At 39.7% G+C, this 26,232-nt stretch overlaps 1 protein-coding gene across 6 annotated transcripts in view; it reads right to left on the bottom strand.

The window, feature by feature from the left end:
* RIMS2 (regulating synaptic membrane exocytosis 2) overlaps positions 1-18,829 on the bottom strand; it is a 618,814-nt gene extending 599,985 nt beyond the window's left edge. For 2 of the 6 annotated variants that reach the window (XM_058564763.1, XM_058564762.1), the window contains exon 1: positions 18,237-18,825. In XM_058564763.1, the coding sequence (XP_058420746.1) occupies positions 18,237-18,412 (176 nt within the window). In that variant the 5' untranslated portion in view covers positions 18,413-18,825. Of the gene's footprint in view, positions 1-18,236 lie in introns of all 6 variants that reach the window. The other 4 variants (XM_058564761.1, XM_058564764.1, XM_058564769.1 and 1 more) reach the window with 4 other exon arrangements.
* Positions 18,830-26,232: the final 7,403 nt, after the last annotated feature.

Raw genomic sequence — 26,232 nt, 5'->3', positions numbered from 1 at the left:
TGGGAGAAGTAAGAAAATAATTACTCATCATTTTGTGTGTTCCATGGTTCAGAGGAGGGACTCCAGTTAAAGGCTGCACACAGCTAGCAATGGGGAGACACTGATATTTTAAGCAAAAGAGTTACACGATCAGATTTTTCACATATAAAGCTCTTTCTGGCAAGAGTACCATTTAAATTGTTTTAAATAAAAATTCAAGGGGCCAGCCCAGTGGCATAGCAGTTAAGCGCGTGCACTCCACTTAGGCAGCCCGGGGTTCACAGGTTCGGATCCTGGGCACACACTGACACACCGCTTATCAAGCCACGCCATGGCGGCATCCCATATAAAGTAGAGGAAGATGGGCATGGATGTTAGCCCAGGGCCAATCTTCCTCAGCAAAAAGAGGAGGATTGGCATTGGATGTTAACTCAGGGCTAATCTGCCTCACACACACACAAAAAATTCAAATGATCTGGGATCGCTACAGACCCCAATATTGATCTAGTTAAGTGAGCTGACAGCAGAAAAATCTAATTTTCAATTCTTTCCTTTAAATATTATTTCAAATGGCTGGTGATAATGATAACATCAATGGCCACTGTGATTATGATAATTAACATGTTATAGCAATTTATAGCTCATAGGCACTTTCATTTACATAGTGTCGCTTTAACCCTAAGAAAGATACCACAGGCCCACAGTTCCTTACCCACAATTCCAAAATCCAAAAAGCTTTGAAAACAAAACTGGTTTTGTAAGTCTGGGCCAAAACTCCTGATCTGAATTAGTATGAGGCTTTATATAGTTTATTTAATCCACTTGTAAATATTCATATGTTTCACTGGAGAAATATAAATGTGTTTAAGGGCTGCTGCTCTGACCTCAATAAAAGTTACATATTAAATGGTATACGTGCCTTTACATTTTTAAAGTTCAAAATACCTAAATTCTAAAACACATCTGGCACCACAACTTTCAGTTAAGGGGTTGTGGACCTGTGTTTTCAACCTCCATTTTACAGAGTTTAGGGAATTTAAGTGACTTCTTCAAGATAACATAGTTTATAAATGATGCAGCCAGGACTCTAGTCCAGATCCCTAAATCTTGTTTTTTAGCCTCTATCCAAGACTGACCACAAACAAAAAAACCTTTTTCTTCATAAAGAGACATTTCATTATTTCATGTAATATCATGTAAGCATAAGTTAATATAAAGTGTTTAAAGTACAAAATTAAAAAATAAAGTCTGTTTGTTATCTAACCCTTGAAAAATATATTTCCTGTTGCTTAAATTTGTTTTGAGCTTCACTGTTTTACATACATGAGTAAGTTTACTGTCTGGTTTGAGGTCACTGACCCAGAAGTTAAGAGCACTATCAATTTTTATGTTGATACTATTTTTCACTAAAATTCATAAAAACTACAAAGCAAATAAAACCAAATTTTAAAGGGAGAATTATAAATAATTACCCTAGGGGTTCCCAAATTTTCTAATACCAATCCTGTCAATCTTGTGGTAGTTATATTTTTCAGCAGGTATTTCTGATTCTCCCTCCATACATGGTAAGATTGCACTTCTCTGCCCTGAGTTAGGCATGATCATGTAACTTGCTTTGGCCAATGAAATGTGAACAGAAGTTGTATACATATTTCTGAGAGGAAACTTTAAGAGACAACTTGCAATTCACCACAGTCTCTCTTTTCATCTACTCTGAATGTTCCAAATAGCTTCTCTGTCAGCCTGTTCCCAGAATGAGGACGACATGGAGTTAGAGACCCCAAGTGACCCAGAGAAAACATATAGCATGAAAAAGAAATAAAAACCTATGTTGTTTTAAGCTACTGATATTTGGGCACAGCAGAGCCTACTATATAGATTTATAAATTTATTGCTTCTCAGCTCCAAATCCAGCCTTCTTTGTCCTACTTTGTGATACTGAATCTGGACTCGGTAACGATGTCACCTTTACCAGTTGGCACAATCTTAAGCTTTGTCAGTAGAGGGAGCAAGAGTGACATTAAAGGAAGAAGGGGCTTCTCTCTCTGGTCCTGGGTGCTTTGTTGTTTTTCCTGCTGTGCTTGGCTGCTAGGAGCTTACAGGACACCCAGTGGCACTCACCCTCCTAGCATGTTTCACCAGCACCCCAGCGGGCATCTTTCCAGTAGTTTCAGCGGCACCCCAGCAAGCAGTATCCCAACAAGTCTCGCTGACACCCCAAGAGGTGGCTTCTCAGTGAATTTCCTGAGCGCTCCAGCTAGCTTCTCAGCAAGCCCCACCGACACCCTCACAGATGATTTCCTGCTTGCCTGCCCCAGCCTGTGGCAGCTTAATGGGCCACAGCTACACCCTCCAACGAGGGCTGAATCTCAGCATAAGCCATGGGGGAAGAGGCCTCTTTCAAGTGTCTTCCTTCCTTGGGTACTCAGCCTCAGCCCTAAAAGAGGTAGCTGCTCCCTGCCACGGGTTAATAATCCTTTATATTAAAATTTCCCTGTTCCAATTGGAGTTTCTGTCTCCTGACTGGACCCTGATATCTAGACTATCTTAACATACAGAACTATATACTGCAACATGAATTTATATTAGTAGTTTTAAAGGACAACCTTGGATTATTTTCTTTTGCAACCTTATTTATTTCATAGCTACTTTTAATCTTCTATATACCTAATTTAAAACAACTGATTATATTTTAAAAACTGACATAAAGTTTAAGTCATAATACACACTATATCTTTTCATTAAATCAGACTTCTTGGCTAATAACTATAAGAGAGAAAAATAATATATGAAAGCACACTTATTGTGGGGTAAGAAATGGCTCTTGACTGAACACACCAAGAGAAACCATATTCTTGTCATAAGATTAAATCCAAATCTTTATTTACTCATATTGCAATATAAAGTTTATGCTGAGTCTTTTAAAAAGACCATCAGACAATGAAAATACTGCATTTGGAAAGATTTTAATGACTCTTCACTATGTTAGTCATATGGCAAAATTATTTATTACTCCCTCTATAAAAACAAATCCAATTATTAACCAAAATGACTACTTAGGAAGAGTACTTACATGCTCTTTATGTGTAGAGCCCAGAACAATTTACATTGCTTGTCCTCAACCTCCCAACCCCACCCCCAGTTAGACCAGCATTTTAATTCAGGAAGAAATTGTTAAATAAATAAAAAGTGAAGAGCAGATTGGCAATAAGTTGAGGGCAATAAAGTATTATAAACCCACGGAAAAGTGCATTGTAAAATATTATTCAGAGATATCATTCTTGAATTTGTGTCTCTGAATACAAAATACATTTCAAAAAATAAGAGTAGCACAATATCTACTTCATAAAAAATCTATATCCAAACTTATATCTAGTGACACTCACTAGAGAAATGTAAGGAGAATAAGGGCCCCCAAAGATGTTCATGTTCTAATCCCAGGAACTTGTAACTATGTATCCTTACATAGCAAAAGGGATTTTGCAAATGTGATTAAGATGGGAAGATTATTCTGGAGTATCTGGGTAGGCCTAATCTAATCACATCGGTCTTTAAAAGAGAAAAATCCTTCCCAGCTATGGGCAGAGAGAGATACGACGACAGAAGAAGGGTCAGAGAGATGACATCATGAGCAGAATTCAACACCGCGTTACTGGTTCTGAGATGTAGGAAGCTATGTGTAAGCACCGAAGAGGCCTACTGGAGGTTAGAACAGCATTCAGCTGACAGCCAACAAGGAAATGGGGACCTCAGTCCTATGACCTCAAGGAACAGAATTCTTTCAACAACCCAAATGAGCAAGGAAACATCCTCCCCCCTCTAGCTTCCAGAAAGAAATGAAGCCAGTCCTTTGATTTTAGTCCAGTAAGACCCATCTCAGACTTCTGACCTACAGAACTATAAGATAATAAACTTGTGTTGTTTTAAGCCACTAAATTTGTTAGTAGTAGAAAAATACAAGAATACTATTTATAACCTTGGAAGATCCAGGTCTTAATTTATTAAAGAAAGTAACAAGGTCCTTTCAATAGGCATTGAAAAACTTGGGGTTCATAAAAGTATTTCTGATGATAAACTAGATTGATATTCTCTATAGATATCAATGCCTTCCTCTACTCCCATCTGATTTATTTATTTAATAAACATTTGATGTTTGTTAGCAAACATACCATAACAAACACAATAACAAACATATGGTGTTTATCATGTGCTAGGAACTCTTTCTAAGGACTTTACAAACGTAAACTCAATTAATCCTCATAACAGCTTCTGAAGTAGGTGTTATTATCCCCATTTTACAGACAAACACACTAAGGTGCACAGCTACCAAGTAACAGAGCCCAGATTGAAACCCAAGACCGTATCCCTCCAGAGTCCAGAAGCTTAAACACTAGGCGCTTAGTTATTTTCCATTTGACTAAAAGGCAATGTGATAGAAATAGAATGGGTTTTGGAGTTAGAAAGATCTGTGTTCTGCTGCTTATAAGCTTTGTGACCTGGATCCTAGCACATAGTAGACACTGAACAAAGGTTAGCTGCCTCTTTCAATTCCTGCTACCAGTCTAGAGATATAGTCAAAGAAGTCTATGTGAAACAGGTTTAAGATAAAAACTGAATATTAGTCTCATAACTCCTGAATTTCCACTTCTCTTTCCTCTGTTCCACATATTCCTTCTCAGATATCAGTCAAGATAACCTATGATACCACAACAAGACTGTCTCTAGGGGTACTCTAAGCTCTCATTATTATATAACAAAAACTGACTGGAATTTTACTATACGAACACTACTAGGAAAGTAATGGAAAACAATTTTAAAGAAATTACACATGAGGTATAGACAGAGCAAAGCCTCTTTGACTTAGGGTAATCTTAGCCACAGATTACCTCAAATGAAACAGCTTATTACACACACCTTCTGGTTCATTTCTTTTGCTCAACTTTGTTATCACGTTACCTTGTTCTTATTAACATACGTGAAGAATGGTCACTGCCCATATGCTAATATTCTTTAAATTCTTTACGACCTAGAAATCAACTTCACCACCTTATATTCAAGACATTAACAAACATCCAGCATCTAGTCTTAACAAAGATGCTTTGTCCTCAAAGGTGCATACCCTCTGCACTAGCTGACCATTTAAATGTCTACGCTCAAGTTCCCTTGATTTTAAATTTCTGAGGTTTTTTTGGGAGCATACTTACAAGATGATCCAATTCCACACATTCTCTCTAAAGATCCATTTAGCTTCCTAGCCCTGAAATACCACCACCATTATTACCCAGAGAATTTTTTGGTTGGTGGTGATTTCTAAAATGCTAACATGTACTATTTCAAACAGAAAAATATTTGACACAATAGCAAAAATACAGTGTCTACCACCAGCAAAAGGTGGCTTAATCCTTCACATCCTTGAACAAATGTTTATTAAATGAAAAGTTTCTTAAATGGAAAAAATAATACTTATCAAATATATTTTCTTCTCACTGATTTCATTTGTTGCTCACTGTTTGTTAGTTTAATTAATACTATGCATCATAACCAACAGCTCTCATGTCCAACAGAAGTAATGATGAAACTTCTTGCAAATATGACCAGTAAATCTCAATCATTTCTTGAGATATTAGCAGCTATCCACTCAGTTAGGCAGTGCCAGACATCCACTATTTTAAAAAACATTTATAACCACTTACAATGGACCACCCTCTGATCACACTGTCCTTTCTCTACAATCTATTAAAAGAGAGAAAGAAGTCAACAGCTATAATTTAATAAAATGTAGTTATTAAGAGTGCAAATTCTAGAATATGACTCCTTGCATTTAAATCCTGGCTCCCTACTGAAAACTTTGGGCACATAACTTGAGTCTTCATTTTTTTCATCTGTAAAACTGGGAAAAATAATAATAACTATCTCATAAGGTTGTTGTAGGAGCTGAATCAGATAATGCATATATAATGTAGCATACAAATGCCATAGTAAGCATTCAATAAATGTTGGTTGAGTATTAATGTAGTAAGAGTTATTAATAGAGGTATGCAATAAGTTATGAGAGCACAAAGGAGAGTCACTCCACTCAGTTTTCAATAAGTTGGAAACCTGAGATGAATCTCAGTTAAGAAGCAGGAGGACTTTGCCAGAGAAAAGTGGGTAGGACTTTCCAGGCAAAGAGAATAGTATATACCGAACTACAGAAGCAAGATTTAAAAAAAAATTAGGGAACTAATTTAAAATAGTTTGATACAACCAAAACAGGCAGTGCTCATGAAAGACTATCAGAATATAAAGACTTATAAAACATCACCAAGTGACTTCTGTGAAATACACAGAAGTTTGGACTATATGGTAAATGCAATGGGGAGGCACCGAAGATATCAAGGGTTTTAAAATAGATTTGTGTATTAGAGTGTTGTTCTATTGTGGAGGTTGCATTAGAGGAGGTGAGCCTGAAAGTGGAGATATCTGTTTAGAAACAAATAACTAAGGAAAATATAATAAAGGCATGAACCAAGGCAGTGACAATGAAGATGGAGAGAAAGAGACAGATTTCAAAGATATATGGAAGACATTAATGACAAGATTTGGTAATTGATTATATTCGAGGGCTGAGGGAGAGGCAGGAAATCAGAATGACTCCACTACCACCAGGTTTTATTAACAAATGTTTATTGACTGATAACTATGTGCCTGGTATTACCCTGGGCATAAAAAGATGATTAAAACTTTGTCCATGACTTCAAAGAAACCAGTTATACTAAAGAGAACATAGAGATCAGTAACTACTATTGGGTATCAGAAACATTATAAAATAATTATATACAAAATGCTATGGAATTTGAAGGGAGAGACACCTAACAGGTGGAAATGCATCAAAGAGATGTATCTCTTCACAGCAATGGAGTTGAGCACAAAACAGATCGTCAGGTAAAGAGTAAGGACATGTGCATAATCAAAGAGTTAAAGAACATGACATATAGAGAGATTTATAAAAAGATTACTTTAGTTATATTGAAGGATACATTGGGTAAAGTGGGTTGTGACTACCTAAAGCCATGGTCCATTCACATTCATAATCCCAAAAAATCTTTACTGACCACAGTGTAGCAGTCTGGGTCCTGGCAGGAAATAGATGGCATATTCAAACTGAGTAACTAAGGAGTGTTTAATAAAGGTACTATTTTACAAGGCTGTGGACAGGGTTTAAGCAAACCAAGAGGGATGGTGTGATACCGGGCGATAACAACAGTAGAAAGCATTTTCCAGAACTAGAAGAAAACAGCTATACTAACAGGGCCACCAGGTGGAACTGTTGTTTTCAGTAGAAAAACAGCCAACTGCAAAAGCCTGGTATGGAGGAAGCCTGGGAACAAATAATCTGACCTCATTCTTCTCCTTCCCTCCAATCTGCCAGTGCCTCACATCGACAGAACTTAAGCGGAAGTCAGAGAACAAGGGAGCCTCCTGGTGCAATCTATAGAGGTCAGCCTCCCATAGTACACAGCAAAGCGGAAAAAAGTGGAGTAGATCTGGAGGGGTGAATGGAAAAATATGTAAAATGCAATGATAATTTGCAACAACATTCAACTAACAGCTCCCTCCGGTCTTACAAATTTACCTCCAATTTCTGTAAACCTTTCTAACTTTTAGTTTGGAGATGGAGTTTAACCATTAGCCTTCAATCTGCAAAACTTCTAACCTGAGGCTTCAACGTGTTCTAAAATGGATCCCTAATATCGCGAATTTTTCTGTCTCATCATTAAGTCTGTGTGCTATATCTGCTTCCAGAACAAGGACCTCTGTTAAGATTCAGTATATGTACTTTCTTGCATCTTCAACAACAAATCCACACTTGGGATACAGCTCAGCTGTCACCAAGCAGATGGAACAGACCCTTCATGATAAAAATCTGTATTCAGGAATCCTATGGACTGAGTTAAGACTTAGTCTGGTTTAATCTCAGTCTAAACTAATCTTAGACCAGACAGTCATTGAAGAGAGATCAGCCTGTTGTAATAAAATTCAGTTCCATGGAGGTACTTCTGGAGTCAACCAGTGCACAGATGTGAATTTTAAATCTTTTTGAAAGTAAAACAAGTAACAGATAATAACCATAAGACAATTTGTATTAGTTAAGATGTTGTTCGCTAGAGTAATAGATATATCCCCAAAATCGCAATGACTTAACATAGACATGTATCTCTTATTCATGTAAAGTCTAATTGGGGGAAGGTGGTCATCAGCCAGACCTCAATCAAACGAACCCATCTAGATACAAGGGGAGCTTGAAAAGGTAGTTTAGGGCTAGGCAACTGCTGCATAGCAACAACTCTATGAAAGAGGAATATAACTCTTTGATGAACATCTAGCTACCTCCACCACAAGATTCATTTCCGACAAAAAAAATTTTTTGTGCTAATAAAAGCATTAATTAATCTTTCAGCTTTTGGTCAAAAGGAATTATGTGTGTGTGATGTGAGACAAAACAGATTTTTCATATATGTGCCTGAGAAGCAAGACATTACAAAAATTACAATAGACACTTCATATGCCAACAAAACAAGACAGCTGTGAGCATCACCTCCAACTGTCAACTGAACAACACCAAAGCACCAAATACCAATAAACACCATTGTGGTTATTCTGCTATCTAGCTATATAGTTTAGTGTATTCTTTTTTCCCAGTTTAACATCCCAGAAGCCTAGCTGCAAGATGCAGAAAACTACTGTTAGTTTTCCCTTCCAGCTGAACATAAGGACATTTTTCTTCCTTGGTTGGAAGAAAAAATGCTCAAGGGCAGAGAGAATTCCATCTTCTCCTGCGCCTAAAGGAGCATTTATCAAGAACCTCTGTTTACTAGAACCTACCAAATTATGTGGGTGTCACATAAAAATATTAAATATTTATAATGTATAAACTCTATAAAAGTTTTTAATTCTAAATGCCTTAAAAACTTTAGCTAGGTGCCGGCCCCGCGGCTTAGCGGTTAACTGCGCGCGCTGCGCTACTGGCGGCCCAGGTTCGGATCCCGGGCGCGCACCAAGGCACCGCTTCTCCGGCCATGCTGAGGCCGTGTCCCACATACAGCAACTAGAAGGACGTGCAACTATGACATACAACTATCTACTGGGGCTTTGAGGGGAAAAAAAAGGAGGAGGATTGGCAATAGATGTTAGCTCAGAGCTGGTCTTCCTCAGCAAAAAGAGGAGGATTAGCATGGATGTTAGCTCAGGGCTGATCTTCCTCACACACAAAAAAAAGAAAAAAAAAATTTAGCTAGCACTATGTTGTATGGAAATTACAAATTAGAGCTTTCTGACATATATATATATAAAATAGATATAATACATGTTCATAATATATAAACTGTATAAAAGTTGTTCATTCTTAGCCTAATTTATACTATCTAGTTACCCACAAATTTTTTTGGTAACAGTTCCAGAGAGAAGGTAGTGAAATAATATTATATCACTCCTGGGTCTAAAACTGTTCTTAACTTTTCCCTTTCTATAACCCTACTTCTAACCTTATTTCTAGAACTTCCCATCACAAATCCAACAAAATTTACCTGTCTTTCACAATACAAACACTCTCTGAAATCCTGCAATAATTCAATAAGCTACTATAAAGAGGAACAGAATCTTCACCAACCGCTACATGTCATTTCCATGGCTAATCTCCTCTCTACACTTTCCTAAAATACACTCACATTTCCAGAATTCCCTTAGAGGTGATATAGAAATATATACGAAAAAGGCAATTTGTCCTAGATAAGTCTAACATCTAAAACAAAGATTGTGCAATAGTTAAAAACACCCCAAGAATGAAACAAAACCAGATGGTAAAAAATTCACTGAGACTAAGTTGTCAATGGGAGCAAGGAATGTTCAATAAAAGGAAGACAGACCTGGAATTTTCAAAAGATTACACAGTGTTATATATATTTATATAATATATCCAATAGAAAACACTTTTATAAGCTAAGATATTAAGTAGGGTTCCTTCCAATTATGAAAAGATTCAAATAGTACCGATCTTTTCATTCTCCACTTTTTCTTTGCCTTCTCTTCTTCCCTTTTTGCCCTTTTTACTACTGCTCTATTATTTCCCATCCTACCCCCACTATATCCCCCACTAGAAATATGTTATAAACTCTTTAGAATTACTAATACAATAAAAGAAGCCGCTTCCCAACTTCTCTTTCAAGAGAACACTGGTCCTGAGACTAAATTAGTTCAGAGAGCTGACTATCAGTGAGATGAGCAAAGACAGATATATACTATGCAGAGCAGTCAGCTGAGCAAGTCAGGCATCATAAGAGCTTACTTCACCCTTTACACATAGTTGTCAAATCCTGGCAATTTGGCTCCTAAACTTTTCAAAATCTGTCCTGCCTCTCCACCTCTACCATGACTGCTTTATTTCATACCTTCATCATTTATCACCTGGATTACTATAAGAGTCTCCTAAATATTGCCCTGGTCTCTAGCATTACATATTCTCATGAATCCATTATACTGTAAGAGTGGGGAGTTTTTTTCAACAAAAGTCTGATTACATTGAGCCACTGTTCAAAATCCCTCTATGACTCCCTACTGCCTTTGGGATTAAATCTAAATCAAAAGAATAGCATATAAGGTCTTTTAAGCTCTGACCCTTGCCATCTCTTCAGTCTCCTCTACTGACTCATCTCCATTTAAATCCTATGCTCCAGACCTTCTGAACCACTTCAAGAGAGCTTCTTGACCACGCTCTGCCTCTCTTTTACAAATGAGAGGTGTTTGGGGAGAGGGACACTTGAGAGTTTTAGTATTTTTGCTTGGAATAGCTTCCTCTGCCCAGCTAACATCTACTCATTCTTTGAGGCTCAGCCTAGATGTCATCTCCCCAAGACTGGATCAGGTGATCCTCTTGTATGAATATATCGATGATGCACTGTGCACAGTGGTCTCCTAGCACTTATCATGCAATATTTTAATTGTGGCTTATCATGTTTCTTATAGTGAGTTTCTTAAGGGTTAGCAGATAATGGTTAAAAGTGTTTTAACACCCAGAGATATCTGCATTTCATTAGGTGACTAGAGAATACAAAAGTATCTCTAATCTCTAGTATCTTTAATATCTAGGAGTAAAATTTCTAGAGATTTTAAAAGGATAAACTGTCTGACACCCTCAAACAATATTAAAGAGACAACAAACTGCTCTCTAGATTAGTCTGACATATTTTCTACCATGGTTATAATGTACTAAAAACACCTTTACGGTGTTTTTTCATGACACTTTACATTTTTGTGTTCATATGATTATGGTTGGCCTTAGACTGTCTGCCCCTGGTGGAACTGAATTATTTCTGTCCAAACATTCTATACATTCCTTACTATTCAGCTCTGTTAAACACATTGAAAATTTGCAAATGCTTTGAAAGTAATATTTTTTAAAGCAAAACATTCCTTAATTTGTAATATCTTTTAAATTGAAAAATGATATATCACAATATTCTTCTGGTTTCTAGTAAAAACAGATATGCTCTTAGTCCAAAAGAAAGATGAGTTGCAATCACACACAAATACTACAAGCTTGTTTCTAGAAAAACAAGCAAAATTGGACATAAGTTTAAAAACTATATTTGATTTCAAAAATAAGGACACTATTACCTAAGCAAATCTTTTTCTTTTAGATTATTGAATTTCATCTTGAAAGCAAGCACTATCCAAATAAACATAGTGTTTTATTCCCAATGTTTCATTCACTCACCCAACTAATATTTTTAAGTACTATTATGTGTAAGGCACTGTATTAGATGAGAAGCTGAGGCTGAAAGAGTGAACAAGACAGACATGGTGTCTGCTCTCTGGGAATTTATAATCCAGCAGAGTAGACAGCCCATAAACAAATAAAGAAATCACTGCACATTTAGATAAGTATAATTGGGACAATATTAAAGATGTTGTGATAAAGAATAAAGGAGAAAACCTACTAAAGAAAGTGTGGTCAGGAAAGAGCTCTCTAAGGAAGCAAATTTGAAGCTAAGGCCAGAAGGATGAGAAAGAGGCAGTGATACAAAGGTTGCGTGTATTTTAGGGCAATGTAAAGGTGATGAGCATTCTAAGCTCTAATAATCACACTTCAGAATTGGATTAACCTAATAAGATTCTCTGAGTTCTCAGATACAATATGAATAAGACAAATAAGTAAATACATATTTTGATTTATTAAGAGTAAAAAATTGTTTCCTGGCCAATCTAAGGAAAATCACAGAGTAATTTCCACAAATTAGTTCCCTCACATTCACCTACAACAATCAAGATCTTAGCAATAACCAATAATACGGTGTCAGTATTATTTTCACTGCTACACCTTAGTTATCAGACTCCCTAAGAATGGTTTTTGCTGAGGAAACTGCTTCCAATTTGTCACATTCCTTTTCCCCATCCCTAGCCTTCTAGATAAAAAGTGAAGTCACTGAAAAGTCCTCCAGGTATATTTTGACTTCCTAGTAGACAAGGAAAAGAATCTCTCAATTAAAAAAAAGAGAGAGCAGGGCCAGCCTGGTGGCGTAGTGGTTAAGTTTGAGCACTCCATTTCCACTGTCAGGGGTTCGCAAGTTTGGACCTGGTCACGGACCTATGCACCGCTATCAAGCCATGCTGTAGCAGGCGTCCCACATATAAAGTAGAAGAAGATGGGCACGGGTGTTACCCAGGGCCAATCTTCCTCAGCAAAAAGAGGAGGATTGGCAATAGATGTTAGCTCAGAGCTAATCTTCTTCACACACACACACAAAATATATATATATAAAACAGAGAAGATTTCACCCAGGAATGCTATGATAATATTAAGATTAAGAGACTGCTGTCTATAACCAGTTAATAACAACTATTTATTGCACACCCACTTGTGCCAAGACATTTAAACAGTCTATATTGATCACAATAATCCTTCAAAGTAGGTGTTCTTACTCAGATAACATAGATGAGGAAACATGGGCTCAGAGAGTTTAATAATGTAAGCAAGACCTTACAGTTATTAATTAGTAAAGTAAGATTTCAAGTCAAAATCCATCTGGTCCACCACACTTGCCTCCACTACCTCTCTCTTCCTCATACAGTATAATTAGTTCTTTATCAATATATATTTTCAACAAAAAGATATTATTTAATTGTCCTAGTTACTTTAAAATATAAACTATATATAAAGAATTTATTAGGTACCTTCTCATAAAATGCCAATCAATTTTTTAGAATGCATTTTGAATCCCTAAAAACTATAGGTTTTCAATTTTTGGCAATGGCCATGGTAATTTATATGCACAATAATGATTTTTATTTAAAAGTTTTCATGATTAAATTGCATCATTTATCTGATGTGCCACATTCTTAAAATTTCATTTGGCTATAAGAAGAAAAGGCAGTAGTTTTTTATATATTAGAATAAGGAGGATCATTCTAAGTATACTGCAAACCCTAACACCGTAAAACAAAAATAAATTCATACATTTTTAAAAAATCCTGCCCAGTAAAAAAAGGCATAAACAAGGTTATAAAACAAATGACATATAAAGAGCTCCTACAAATCATTAAAAATGACCAATAGAAAAAGAAATTCAAAAGGCTCTAAACAAATGTAAAAAGCTCTCAACCTCACTGATAATAAGAAAATTGCAATTAAATCTACAATGGCATATTTTTCACCAATATATTGGCAAAGATTATCACACACCAAGGATGTGACAAAGTCTCCCTAGTATATATCACTTATGCATACTTCCTCTATGAAAGTAAATTTCTCAATATTTATTAAAATTTAAAATATACTGACCTTTTGACCAAACAATTCCATTTCTAGGAATTTATCTCAGGGGTATATTCACACATGCAGGAAATGATATAGGTACAAAGATATTTATCACAGTATTGTTTCTAATGGCAAAATAATTAGAATCAACTTAAATGCCCCAAAATATGGTACTAGTTAAACAAAGAACATTCATAATATAGGATATTATGCAGCCATTAAAATACATGAGGCAGAAATATATTAACGAGTATGGAACTGACCTCCTAAAAAGTAAACTGCAGGACACACTTGTGTTTTTTATGTTTACACATATACACCCATACATGTACATGCACACACATACACACATATAAAGACACACACAATATCTGATATACACCTATACTTACTCTTATGCATAAAATATTTCTGGAAGAGTATACAATAAATTGGCAACAGCAGCTGCCCCTGGCTATGGGAAACAGGTAGCTAAGAAATTTTGTACCATATTTACATATTACCTATTCAATAAAGATGTTTATAAATTGACTGTGGAAAGTACTTTTAAAATTAAGTTAGTAAAAAAAATTTAGAACTGCTCACCTATCTTTTAAATATAAGCTAAATTATTACCTTGATCTATCACAGAAATTTTTATTTGTTGTCTTCCTTTATTTGGAGATCAAATCATGCCTTTGACATTTACAGAAAGTCTAAGCTGAGAATGAAAAGATAATTTACATGTCAAGAAACACATAAGTTCTAATTTGTTACAAAAACACCTCATCTAAAAGACTATGATATGCACACAGTAGAAATTCAATAAATATTTACTGAATTAATATTTTTCTATTGATTTCAGTGGGTTTGGTTTCCGCATACATTTTTTTCACAATACCACACCGCCCCCCCAAAAAAAAACCCTCACTGGAAAATATAAACTTTTAAAAAATTATGCTTTTCTTTCAAAAAAATTATTCTTCATTTTTCCAACAAAATTGATTACTACATTATTAACATTACCAGAAGTCAAACCAACATCACTTATTAGGTACCCCCCACTGTGTGCAGGTGTTAAGGATGCTGCAAAACACAAACACTAAAGAAGAGTACATTTTTATTCTTGCCCTCAAGAAGCTTACAGTCTTGAAAGACAAAGCTTAAAAACATTAATCAGTAAAAGGACATTATAGATTTTACTGATAGACTGAGTTATCCAAACTAAAACTGTTAAAGGAATTAATGTAAGGATAAAAAAAGTAATTACTGATCTATTGAGGGACCTACTGAGATATAGAAATGCTTCCAAAATTCTAGTATCTCACTCACATGTAAAATGGTATTATTTGATGGTGACAGAAGATTTCCTGGGTATGTGGATGTTCAGCTAGGCTTTGAAGAAATTGCTAATAATTAAATATAAATAGTTTTTAATTATTCAGGCTCCTAAAGAGAAAGATTACTGTAGCAGTCTCAATCTGTTTTGCTGGCTCACCTATCTCATTAAAAGTATCTCAGGCATGAACCTCTTAATATATGCATATTTATTTATAAATTAAATGCATCTGAATATTGTCAATCTATATATTAAGTATCAGTAAACCTTAATTTCTTTCTTTTTCAAATAAAAATAGAAATGTAAATATAAGTTTTAATATTTTCTTCCTGTACTCCAATATATCATCTTTGATGCCCTTAGGCATGCATATTCCACTTTTTATGAATACTTGATATAAATATTGAAACTCACAGATCATGCAAAAATATTTTCGTCCCACAGCTTCATTTTTTCATACATCAAATTTCTCTTTTAAAGTAGTTGTTAAAAGGCAGGAGACATGAATTTGAATTTCACTTTATTTCTCTCTGCCTATGACCTTCTCTCAGAATAGATGTTAACATGCAATTAAATGTACATCACTAAAGAGAAACAAAAGATAGTGTAGTCAGGACCAGATAAATGGGCCCTAAAACTTGATGGGAAATAATAATCATTGAAGAATACTAGTACTATTTTTTTCTTACATATAGTATTTGTAACTTAATACCCAATATTGATAATATATTACTTAATAAATTGTCAAATTCTTCAAAAGGATTTGTCGCTATTATAATTCCATTATAAAGTCTATTCTGTTCCTCATTTTCCTTGCCTACTCCTATCTTATTACAAAAGCCAAAAGAATTTTTAAAGAATGTTCAAAATTAAATTTTCAAATATATCATGCTTTAACCTCCAAATCACTTCTTTTTAAATGAATATAAAAATAATTCTGAAACCATGCAGGCCATTTTGAGGTATAAACCCTTCCAAGACTAAGTTAGGTAGAATACAAATAAATATTTAAAATAAATATGAATAGATTTTTCATCAATGTAATTTCATAAACTGTATGAATATATGTTTAGAGAATGTCTGTTTCTACCTAAACTGTGCAAATATGAACACACAAACATTATACGTATTTGCATAGTATGTAGGTTTACATAGAAATGTAATATATGCACATGTAGCTACCTGAAAATCCCTTCCACAACATTTTCCTATATTAATATACTGTTCATTTTGAGTAATTCTTAATTCAATACTTAAAAGTTCATTTAAATTTCTATATATTAGAACAATAAATAGATTTGGAACTATAGTGAACTAGCCAATAAATACCACGATTTAGCATATTATGAAGAAAAACACATTGTATATTTAAATACACACATGGGTCAAAGAAATAAAACTACATTTTATTTGAGCTTCATTTTGGCAACACTAATTTTACAGCAATTACAGTAAAAAATACGGATTCATATATCTAATTACCAAACTCTAAGTCATCAAAAGCTTGGCATTGTTAGCATATATAGTAAAGTTAAGCAAAGTTAGGAGTATGCTCAAAAAGCTTTTAAAGATAATGCTTTATTCTTCCATTAGTTGAAATAAGCTACTTAAATCTCTTAACCTTTTTTCATTTCCCAAGCCTACTAATAAATCACATTCCCAAACAAGTATTCAAACTCAGAAATTAGCTTTGAAGAAGCAATTCTTTTTTATTTCAGTTAATATGTCAGAATACATTTGTTCTAGTCCCTCAATATTTTTTGAGAAACAGTATTTCTCTCAAATATGTACAGATATTTGATACACCTATAATAAATTACTTAAAGTAGTATTTTTCATTAGACTATGAAAATATAGAGAGACAGAGAACCGTTTCTTTATAAGTGCATTAAAGAATACTGAATTCAACAACCTGTTTTTAAAATTTACATGATAAGATATCAGTGTGTTAGTTCCTTCAGAGAGGAACTCTACACTTTCAATTGTGTGTTTCTGTGGAGAATATAGGAAAAGTATATTTTATAACACACAAAAGAACCGTCCCATCTTTGGCATACAAACGGGACAAGGTAATCTCTTAGCGACTAATTCATTTCAAGTAAAAAAAAAAGTTGAGTTGGAAAAACACAAAAAAGTTACACATCTGCACAATCTCTTTCACATAGTAACTGAGAAATCAAATAACTATAAAACATTTAAAAGCAAACCTGCAGAAACAAATCTCTGCTAAACTGACAAGGAGTCTCCGAGCTACAGATATCCGTTTGGACAGTTCCCTGGTGCTGAAGTTACACGGCCGCTAAACCGCTGCCTGGGCGCTGCTTTCACCCTCCCACCCTGGGCAAAATCCTGGCTGCCTAGACTAGGAGCGCGAATAGTAGAACTTCACAGGGTAGGAAGCATCCCCAACGGCAGTAATGGTAGGAACTGGAGTCTCTTCACAGTCTCTTCAGGATTAAACAGATTTACTAGTTGCAAACAGCAAGAGCAGCAAGAGTGCAGGGTGTTAGAACCCGCCGAGGGGGAGGGGCTGGAAGATGGCGGCGGCCTCACACCCACCCCAGACGCGACAGAGCTTAGGCCCCTGCCCGCACCGCCGCCCTCCTGCCCGCGGCGACCGTGGGCAGCTCTGCTCTTCTCCGCGTCGCGGGCAGAGTCGCCCTGCGGAGGCGCGGGACGAGGGGCCCCCGGCGGCGCCCGCATCCCTGGCCGGCGCGCCTCCGCCAGGTCCCGGGCTGGGAGCACCTGTGCACGGCCATATTGGATTCATTGCCCCAGTCACTGCTCCGCGCGGGGGCGGCGGGAAAGGAGAAAGGACGCGCTGAGCCTGGGTTCAGCCCCAGCCCCACCCGGCCCCAGAGCCGAACTGGCCTGCCGGGCAAGCCAGAAGGACGCCCGGGAAAATTACAACGCCCAAAGGCTCTCAACCCTCACCTCAGCCGGCCTGGGCGCCCTCCCTCCCCGACACACACCTCCGCGCTGTGACACCCAGAAAGCAGCCCCGGCGGCCGCCGCCGGCCGCAGCCCTCGTGGCCCAGGCGCCGCCGGTGGGAGGGAGGGCGGCGATCCGGGGCGCGCAGGCGGCCGGCAGCGGCCGAGGGGGCGGAGGGCAGGGAGGGAAGCGGGAAGATGGAGCCGGGTCCTTACTTGAGCACCGACTGCTCCTTCTCCTCTTCTTTCTTCTGCCGATCCATGACGGCCAGGATGATTTTCCTTTCCTCCTCCGTGAGGTGGCTGAGGTCGGGCATCTCGGGCTGCAGAGGCGGCTGAGAGGGCGCCGGGGTGGGAGCCGGGCGACCCCGCGGCCCGACTGGAGCCGACATGTTTGGTGGAGCCTAACCACGCTAGGGAAGCAGAGAGGCAACTCCACGGGCGGCGGCGGCAGCGGCACCCGCGCGGGCGGCTGGGGCAGCCTCCGGCGCTGGGACAAATACATACAAATCAATGGCCTTCAATCCGAGGCGACAGCCCCCCTCCCCCAAGAAAGAAAGACCGGGGGGAGGGGAAGGCGAGCACGGGGGGAGGGAGGGCTGAAGAGTGCGCTCCGGGAAATGTTTCTTCTTCCCGGGGGCGACGGGCTGGCAAGTGAGCGGTTTAGGGGGGCGGGGGAGAGCAGGAGGCCGGGCCGGGATGCGGAGTGCGCGGAGCAGCGGGGGAGGGTGGTGGAGTAAGGTGGCGCGGCCCGCTAAGGGTGGGGTGACTGAAGGGAGCGGGCTGGAGGGCGGCGCGCCGGCCGAAGCGCGAGTGTGTCCGGCCGCGGCGGGGGCGGGGGATACGCGCGCCGCCTGGGATGGGAGAGGGGTAGCTGCGAACCGGCCCCCGGGGGGAGTCCCGGGAACTCGCTCTAAGCGCCCGGAGGCAGCGTCCCACGAGCTGGAGGGGCGCCGAGGCAGGAGCGGAGAGGGAAGTGAGGAGGCAGGGGCTAATTTCCCGGAGAAGCAGCTCAGCCGTCCCGCCGGCTGACGCGTCACAGGGCTCCCAGGCGCCGCGGAGGAGGACCCCTCCAGAAACCGAGGGGAGACGGCCGCGGAGCCCAGGCCGGCCCCTAGAGATCCCTCCGAGCTAGAGAGGAGAAGCGAAAGCGGAGAAGGGATGACAAGGGGCAGCGGCGGAGAGTCCCGAGGCCAGGGCCCCTCGGCTGCCAACGAGCAAGCGAGCTCCGACGCGTAGCAGGGTCGGGCGCTGGTCCCTCCTCATCAGGCGCCCGCCCGGGGTCCCTCAGCCGCCGCCGCCCCTTGGGTCCGTGGAGTCGGCGCCCAGGGCTCACGCCGTACGCCGCCGCCGCTCGGTGCCGCCGCCCGCGCCTCCTCCGCCTCCTGGGCTCCTCCCGCGGGGGCCGCGTCACCTCCCGGCTGCCCAGGCCCGGGCACGGCGGGCGCCCCGCGGGCGGCGACTGCCCCTCCCGGGCGCGATCTGTGGGGTGGGGCCAGGCGGGGAGGGGTTGGAGGGAAGAGTGTGAGGGGGGAGGGGGGCGGCGAGTTTTCAAGGGCGGGGGTGTGGAGAATGTGAGCGTGTGAGGGGCGCCCGAGGAGTCGGCAGCGGGGAACGACTGTGAGCCAGGGTAGACGGGAGTGCCCTGTGGGTCAGGTCGGGAGGTAAAGGAGTGGGAGCGGGGGGGGGGGGTTGGGGGGAGAGTGTCAGGTCCGGAGATGGGTTGTGACCGGGGATTGGGGGCGCCGGGGATTTTGGAAAGGAGGGAACAATCTGGGGACATCTGGGCACGGGGATGAAAGAGTGAGCGCGTTGACGGGCTCCCGAGGTGTCGTGGGCGGGGTCCTGGAAGGAGGCAGAGCGTGAGTGTGGAGAGAGGGGGGTCCCCAGGGATGGGGGGCGGGGCACAAAGGGTTACCTGAGAGGAGGGAGAGGGAGGTCTAGCAAATGGGGAAAGCAAGTGATATGGAGGACCTGGGACACTGCGCGGCGGCAGGGGACGTGGGGCACCGGGCTGTGGAAGTTCTGGAAAACCGAGGACTGTTGGGAAAGAATGTGCAGAAAGGGACCGAGGGGAGCACGTAGGAGAGCGTGGAGAAGTGGGGAGGTGAGATTGGGGGAATTAGGGTTTGTCTGAGTGAAGTGTGAGGATGAGGAGGAGACAAGAGGCTGTGAGGGTGCAAGGACTAAGGATCATTCGGAGAGTGAGGATGAGCCGGCGCTTGGGCTAAGGGCTTCGGTCCTTTTGACCCTTTATGGCGGGCCTAGTCCATAAAGAAGCAGAAAAAGCGAGGAGATCGGGTTAGAGTCGGAGTCTGGTTTTCCAAGCACAGAGATGGGTTCGGTGAAAGAGGTCGAGGGTAGACGGAAAATCAGCTCCCGGGGAACGGCAGTGGCCGCCGCCGCCTTCTGCTCGCGGTGGGGCTGAGCGCCGCCCAGACATCCCTCCGGGTGGGGGCGGGGCAGGGTAGAGGCGAGGCCTGAGTGGACCGGGCTGGGGGCTGTTCGCCAGGGATCACCCCCTCTTCTGGGCGCTCTCGGCAAGCGCAGGGGATGACAAGAGTTGGTGTGTGTGTGTACATATATGTACACATCCCTACCCCGCATTCCACACTCGCGCTGTTTAGTACCAAGCCAGATTATGGCCTGATTAAGGCCTTTGGGGTTTGTATTATGTTTACCTTTTTGGTGTGTAGTAAGCTCTCTCCGTCCTCCGTCTGTTCCCCAGGTACCATCTGACTAGCTCCCAATGTGAGAGAGCTGGGGACACACAAGGCAGCCCTACAAGCCCCTTGTGATTTCTAAGCTTAAATTTCTATTCTTTTCTCCCATACCTTGTAATTGGTAAGAGGGAAGAGGGAAAAGTTTGCCTAAGAGCTCTTTTTATTATTTTGTGGTGTTATTATTACTCGCCTGGTTCAAACCAAACTCACATACTCCAAATAATTTGGTTTTCATCTCTTTGGAGCTGAGCAAACTAGATGAGATCATATGAATCCCAATATATTTCATTTTGATTTAGAGTTAGAGAATTTTTATAGATCTCTTATCTAACCTCATCACTCTATGGGAAATTGAGGACTAAGATCAGCCAGCTGGTAAATGGCAGCACTGCAACTAGAACCTAGATAATTTGACTCCAATTTGAAACCATGGCGGTTTTCAACCCTGGCTGCACATTAAAATTACCTGGGTCACTTTTTAAAAATATCACCTGGGTCTGATCCTAGATCAAATGAATCAATCTCTGGGGTTAAGACCCTGGTGGTGGGTATGTTTTGAAAGTTCTCCAAGTGACTAATGTATAGCAAAGGTTGAGAACTACACTATGTGCACTGCAAAATAGATAATGGAAGAGAAACTGGGAAGTCGAAAACAAGCAAAAAGAACACTTCTAGAGAGACTGAATTTTTTTTATCTAAAATTGAAATGTTGAGTTTTCTAATAATATCCACATTTTCCTTTCCACTCATGTGCAATGACAGGTACCAGTAAATACATGTATCTGAGACTTTAGCCTAGGAAACCCTACTACTACTATTTTAGTGCTACTAAAATACACTAAGAGCTCCTTTAAAAGAGAGGAGAGCAGAACTAAAAATAATCAAAAAGGATGGGTGGAACACTCTAACTTATTCAACTATTCCTGAGCCAGATTTGAAGAAGTAACACCACCTCCACCCCCCAGCCAACTATCAACTCAGGCAAAAACAGAAGCCAGAATACACACATTACTCTGAAGCTAAAACTCTGAGTTTAAAATAGCTTAGTTCTTTTGAGTACATACATAAAATGTGAACTTAAAAGTGGTTGTCCAAAGTGGACAATTTTGGCTTCTTTTACAGTGGAGAGTCACGTCCTGGACCCTGCACTGTTTTCTACCAGTTGCATAGCATGCTGGGTGTCTATGGCTCTGTCTCCTGGCACTCCCACTGCCTCTCACCTCCCCGGAGATAGCCCCAGCATATGAAATACAATGTGCATGAGCCGGGAGCACTGGAACATCAGACTTCTTACAGGATTGAAGCAGAAGTGAGTGAGCTTACTCTTACTGTGTTTCCTTTTTACATTTCTTTACTACAACTACATGTTTTTCCTATTAAAGGGAATCTTTAGGAGTGGAAGTATCTTTTTGTGTGTGTGTGAGGAAGCTTGGTCCTGAGCTAACCTCTGTCAATCTTCCTCTTTTTGGTGACGAAGATTAGCTGTGAGCTAACATCTGTGCCCATCTTCCTCTATTTTTGTATATTGGACCCGCCACAGCATGGCTTGATGAGTGGTGCGTTATCCACGCCTGCGATCCAAACCTGCGAACCCCAGGTCACCAAAGTGGAGCGCATGAACTTAACCACTACACCGCCCGGCCAGCCTGGGGAGTGGAAGTATCTTAAATTCACCTTCCATCCTGATTCATACACTTTTTCAAAATAAAAATTTGCCACAGTATTTATGTATCCTATAGATAGAATATATATCACACAGAATTTTAAATGGGCTACTTTTCGATGTAGTAGGCCCAATTTAACGTAAGATAACCAATGCTCTGATTGAGCATTGCTATGCTCTATAGTATGCTCAGAACTAAAGTGAAATATCTTCAAAAGATCTCTATCTTTTGATTTTACTACAATATGAATCTTAGAGGTGTTTTGTTTTGTTTTTTCTGGTTTAGCATTTTACCTAAAATGTTTATCACATCTCACTGTATTCTGTGTGGCATTGTTTTACTTGGGTATGTACCTCAAATACATGAACACGTTTAAAGTTGAGTTGAAACTGCATTGTCCTTATTTAACTTTAAAAGTAACTGGCCATCTTCATCACTGAATTCTCAAGGTCTTCTTGACAGGCCACAAAGTAATTCCAAAATGTGAGTCCTTTCTTCAGTTTCTATAGGAACACAAGTTTGTGAAGCCTGTGAGTCTGTGGGCTTTCATTTTTACATGTAAGTAAGGGCTACTTAATTGTAATCAACTAAATACGTTATAGGAGACATATCTAAACTAAAATAATCACATCACTAGAATTTACTGAGGACTCAATACTCTTCTGAGATATCTGGCTGCCTCACAATGCTTGGAATCATTGCAACTCTCCTACTGCACATGAATATACATAGATAGTTGGCATTTCTATGGTTGCTCGCAACAGATCTCCCCGCTTCTTTCATTGTGGCTCTACAGTCTTTTCTCAGCACAACGTAAAGATCAAGCCTCCTAAAACATTAGTCAGATCATACCACTCCACTGGTCAAAATCCTGTAGTGATTACCCATTTCACTCAGTCAGAACTAACCTCCTTAAATGACCTACAAGTCTCACATGATCTCTCTGACCTCATCTCTTACTACTTTCTTTTAGGATTTCCTCTAGCTGTTTCCTCTGCCTAGAACACTCTTCACTAAGATATTCACTTGGATATTCCTTCAAATTTTTGCTCAGTTATCCCTCCTATTTAATACTCCAGCCTGCCCCACCCACTCCATGATCACTCCGACATCCTTTACCTTACCCTACTTTTTCTTTTTTCCCTTGCACTTGCCACTCTCTGACAACTTTACTTTTACTCCAAGTTGAATAATATCCCAACCTACTATGTTTATTATTACTCATCAACTTCACCCTACTAGAATATAAGCACATAGAGCAGGATTTCTGCTAATGTATCCCAAGCACCTAGGACAGTACATGGCACATAGTAGGTGTTCCAACAAATACTTGTTCAATGAATTTCTGGGGAGAGAATTTGTCATCATTATTGGTTTAAGTTGGGCGGGAGAAAAGGAAAAAGCGTTCTCAAAAGAGGGAAGCACAGGTGCAGAGAAGTGAGATCTAAACTCTTTGTCAAGGGATATAGGTTCCTTTAGGATTCAGCTCCTGCCTACCTCTGTAGCCTTATCTCCAACCCAGCCTACCATCACATCTCTCTCTTCAGCCATGACAACCTACTTGCACTTTACTGGATGTGTGGTTTCTCATCTCTGTGACTTTCTATTCCCTCAGCTTGACTCACCTTTTCTACTCACTCTCCCATAACCTTCCTCTCAGTCAGCTAACTTCTTTGTCTTCTCCACCATATGCTCATCCCTCCCTTTCTCCTCCTTCCACCTGTTTGCCCCAGGCTCTCTTAGCACTGCACATACCTTGCTCACAGATAGCACTTGTCACACAGTGGTGTAGCCATTCATTTCCTTGTCTGTCTCTTCAACTAGACCATGAATCCTTTAAGGGCCAGAAATATGCCTTTCACTCCAGTTTCCCCAAGGCCTATCCCCTAGGCCATATGTCTTGTATATTATAGGGACTCAATAAATATACACTGCACAATTACATGAGCAGTCACAAAATAATGAAAAAAATCACCATTATTGGAGTATGAAGAGAAGGAGGAAGGGAGTTGTAGCAAGAGATAAACCTGGAGAAATAGGTTGTGGCAAGATTATGCTACAACCTTATATGTTTTGCTGAAGAATTTGAACTTGGCCTACAGTCATTAGACAGCCAGTGGAGGTTTTCTTAGCCAGAGAACTGACATGATCAGCTTTGATTTTCAGGAGAATATTCTGCCTTTAGTTCCCCATCCATATCTAAAACACCCGCTAATAGAATTACTGAAAGGACACAGATGTGCAGTACTTTAGGCTTGGAGACACAAATAGCAGAATTTTTTACTTCCTGTCTTCATATTTTATTTTTCTGGCTCTTTTTCTCAGTAGATTATAACAGCATGATAATGAGGCCAAGGTCATGGTTTAAATCCCTGGGTGAGTCAGTCAGTGCAGTGGCCACAGCTGACTGTTAATCTTTGCCAGTTGTCAGATGACAGCATGTTATTGCTTGACCAGGGTGGAAGAATATGACTGGTGTATCAAAAGTTATTCAGTGTAAGTGGAAAAGTAACTCAAAGTGCTTAGCTATGATTATAGGACTGTACTGTCATTTTAAATTAAAATAACAGTGTTACATTAGTGATAACAGAAGAGCACAGCCTCAGAGAAAGAATACATTGTTTGTTTCTAGAAAAGAAGCTAGAGATTAGTACAGTTTAATTATTGGGATTTGAGGCCAAGAAGTAATGAAAAATGTAGTGGATGTTAGTGTAGATAAGTTTTATTAATTATTTTTTGTGTATTTAGCAATATAGGATGTTATTTTTTAATTATTATGTCATAAAAACCATAGAGCCATTTATATTAAAAGGATCCGGGAAAACCATATTCTAGTCATCTTTCATTTATAGCATTATAAAGTTATTTCTATTTTTTGTTCCCTCCTAGCAATCAATGAGCACATCTTTAAAGTGAAATAGGACAATATTAGAGGTTGGGACATATAGACATAACAATGTTACTATTTCCTTAATTACATCTTCGTCTTAATTACAACTCTGACCACTTACAGAAGTAAAAAAAAAAGTGACTTTTATGAGATCAGAAATAAATTAAAAACCCATAATGAACAAATAGATCTAGGCATTAAATATCAATTAAATAGCAATAGCTGCTAACATCATAAAAGATAATCAACCTGGCATTATGTGCTTCCGATGGAAGAACACAACACAACTTGTGACGTTGTCTTGCCAAAAAAAGAAAAAAAATCAAACCTGAATTTGAACATCTTCTAGATCCACCTACAATTTACAGGAAATACTGAGAACAGAGGAACATATTAAACTGTACCATAGGATTGCAATATGTGGAACACTCTACAGAACATTCTACAGGACAAAACCCAGTTTTTTCAGCAAATGTATTGCAAGGAAAAAATAAAGAGATGGAGGGAGAATCTATAATTTAAATGAAACTTAAAAGACATCAACTAAGTGCAAGGATTGGTAGACCTCATTTGGACCTTGATTTAAAGAAAAACAAACTGGAAAAAACTTTTATAAGAGAATTGGAAATGTGGACAGTAACTAGGTACTTGATGATAATAGGGAATTATTGGGGTTTTTTAGATTAATAATGATATAGTGATGATGTTAAAAAATAAAGAATCCTTGGTTATACATACCGAAATACCTATGGATGAAATTATGTGATATCTGAGATTTGCTTCAAAACAATATGGATGGGGGTATGAATGAGGCAAAACTGGCCATGGAAGGTAGTAAAAAATTCTTCATAATACAAGTTTTTAGGAAGAGAATAAGAGTCTCTAACTTCCACTCTGGCTGCCTTTCATTAAACTAGGAAATCAACAAACTCAGA

The sequence above is a fragment of the Diceros bicornis genome, chromosome 21 (assembly GCF_020826845.1).
Source record: "Diceros bicornis minor isolate mBicDic1 chromosome 21, mDicBic1.mat.cur, whole genome shotgun sequence".
Taxonomy (NCBI): domain Eukaryota; kingdom Metazoa; phylum Chordata; class Mammalia; order Perissodactyla; family Rhinocerotidae; genus Diceros; species Diceros bicornis.
The sequence above is the reverse complement of the archived record's forward strand: the minus strand, read 5'-3'. Positions and strand labels throughout refer to the sequence as shown.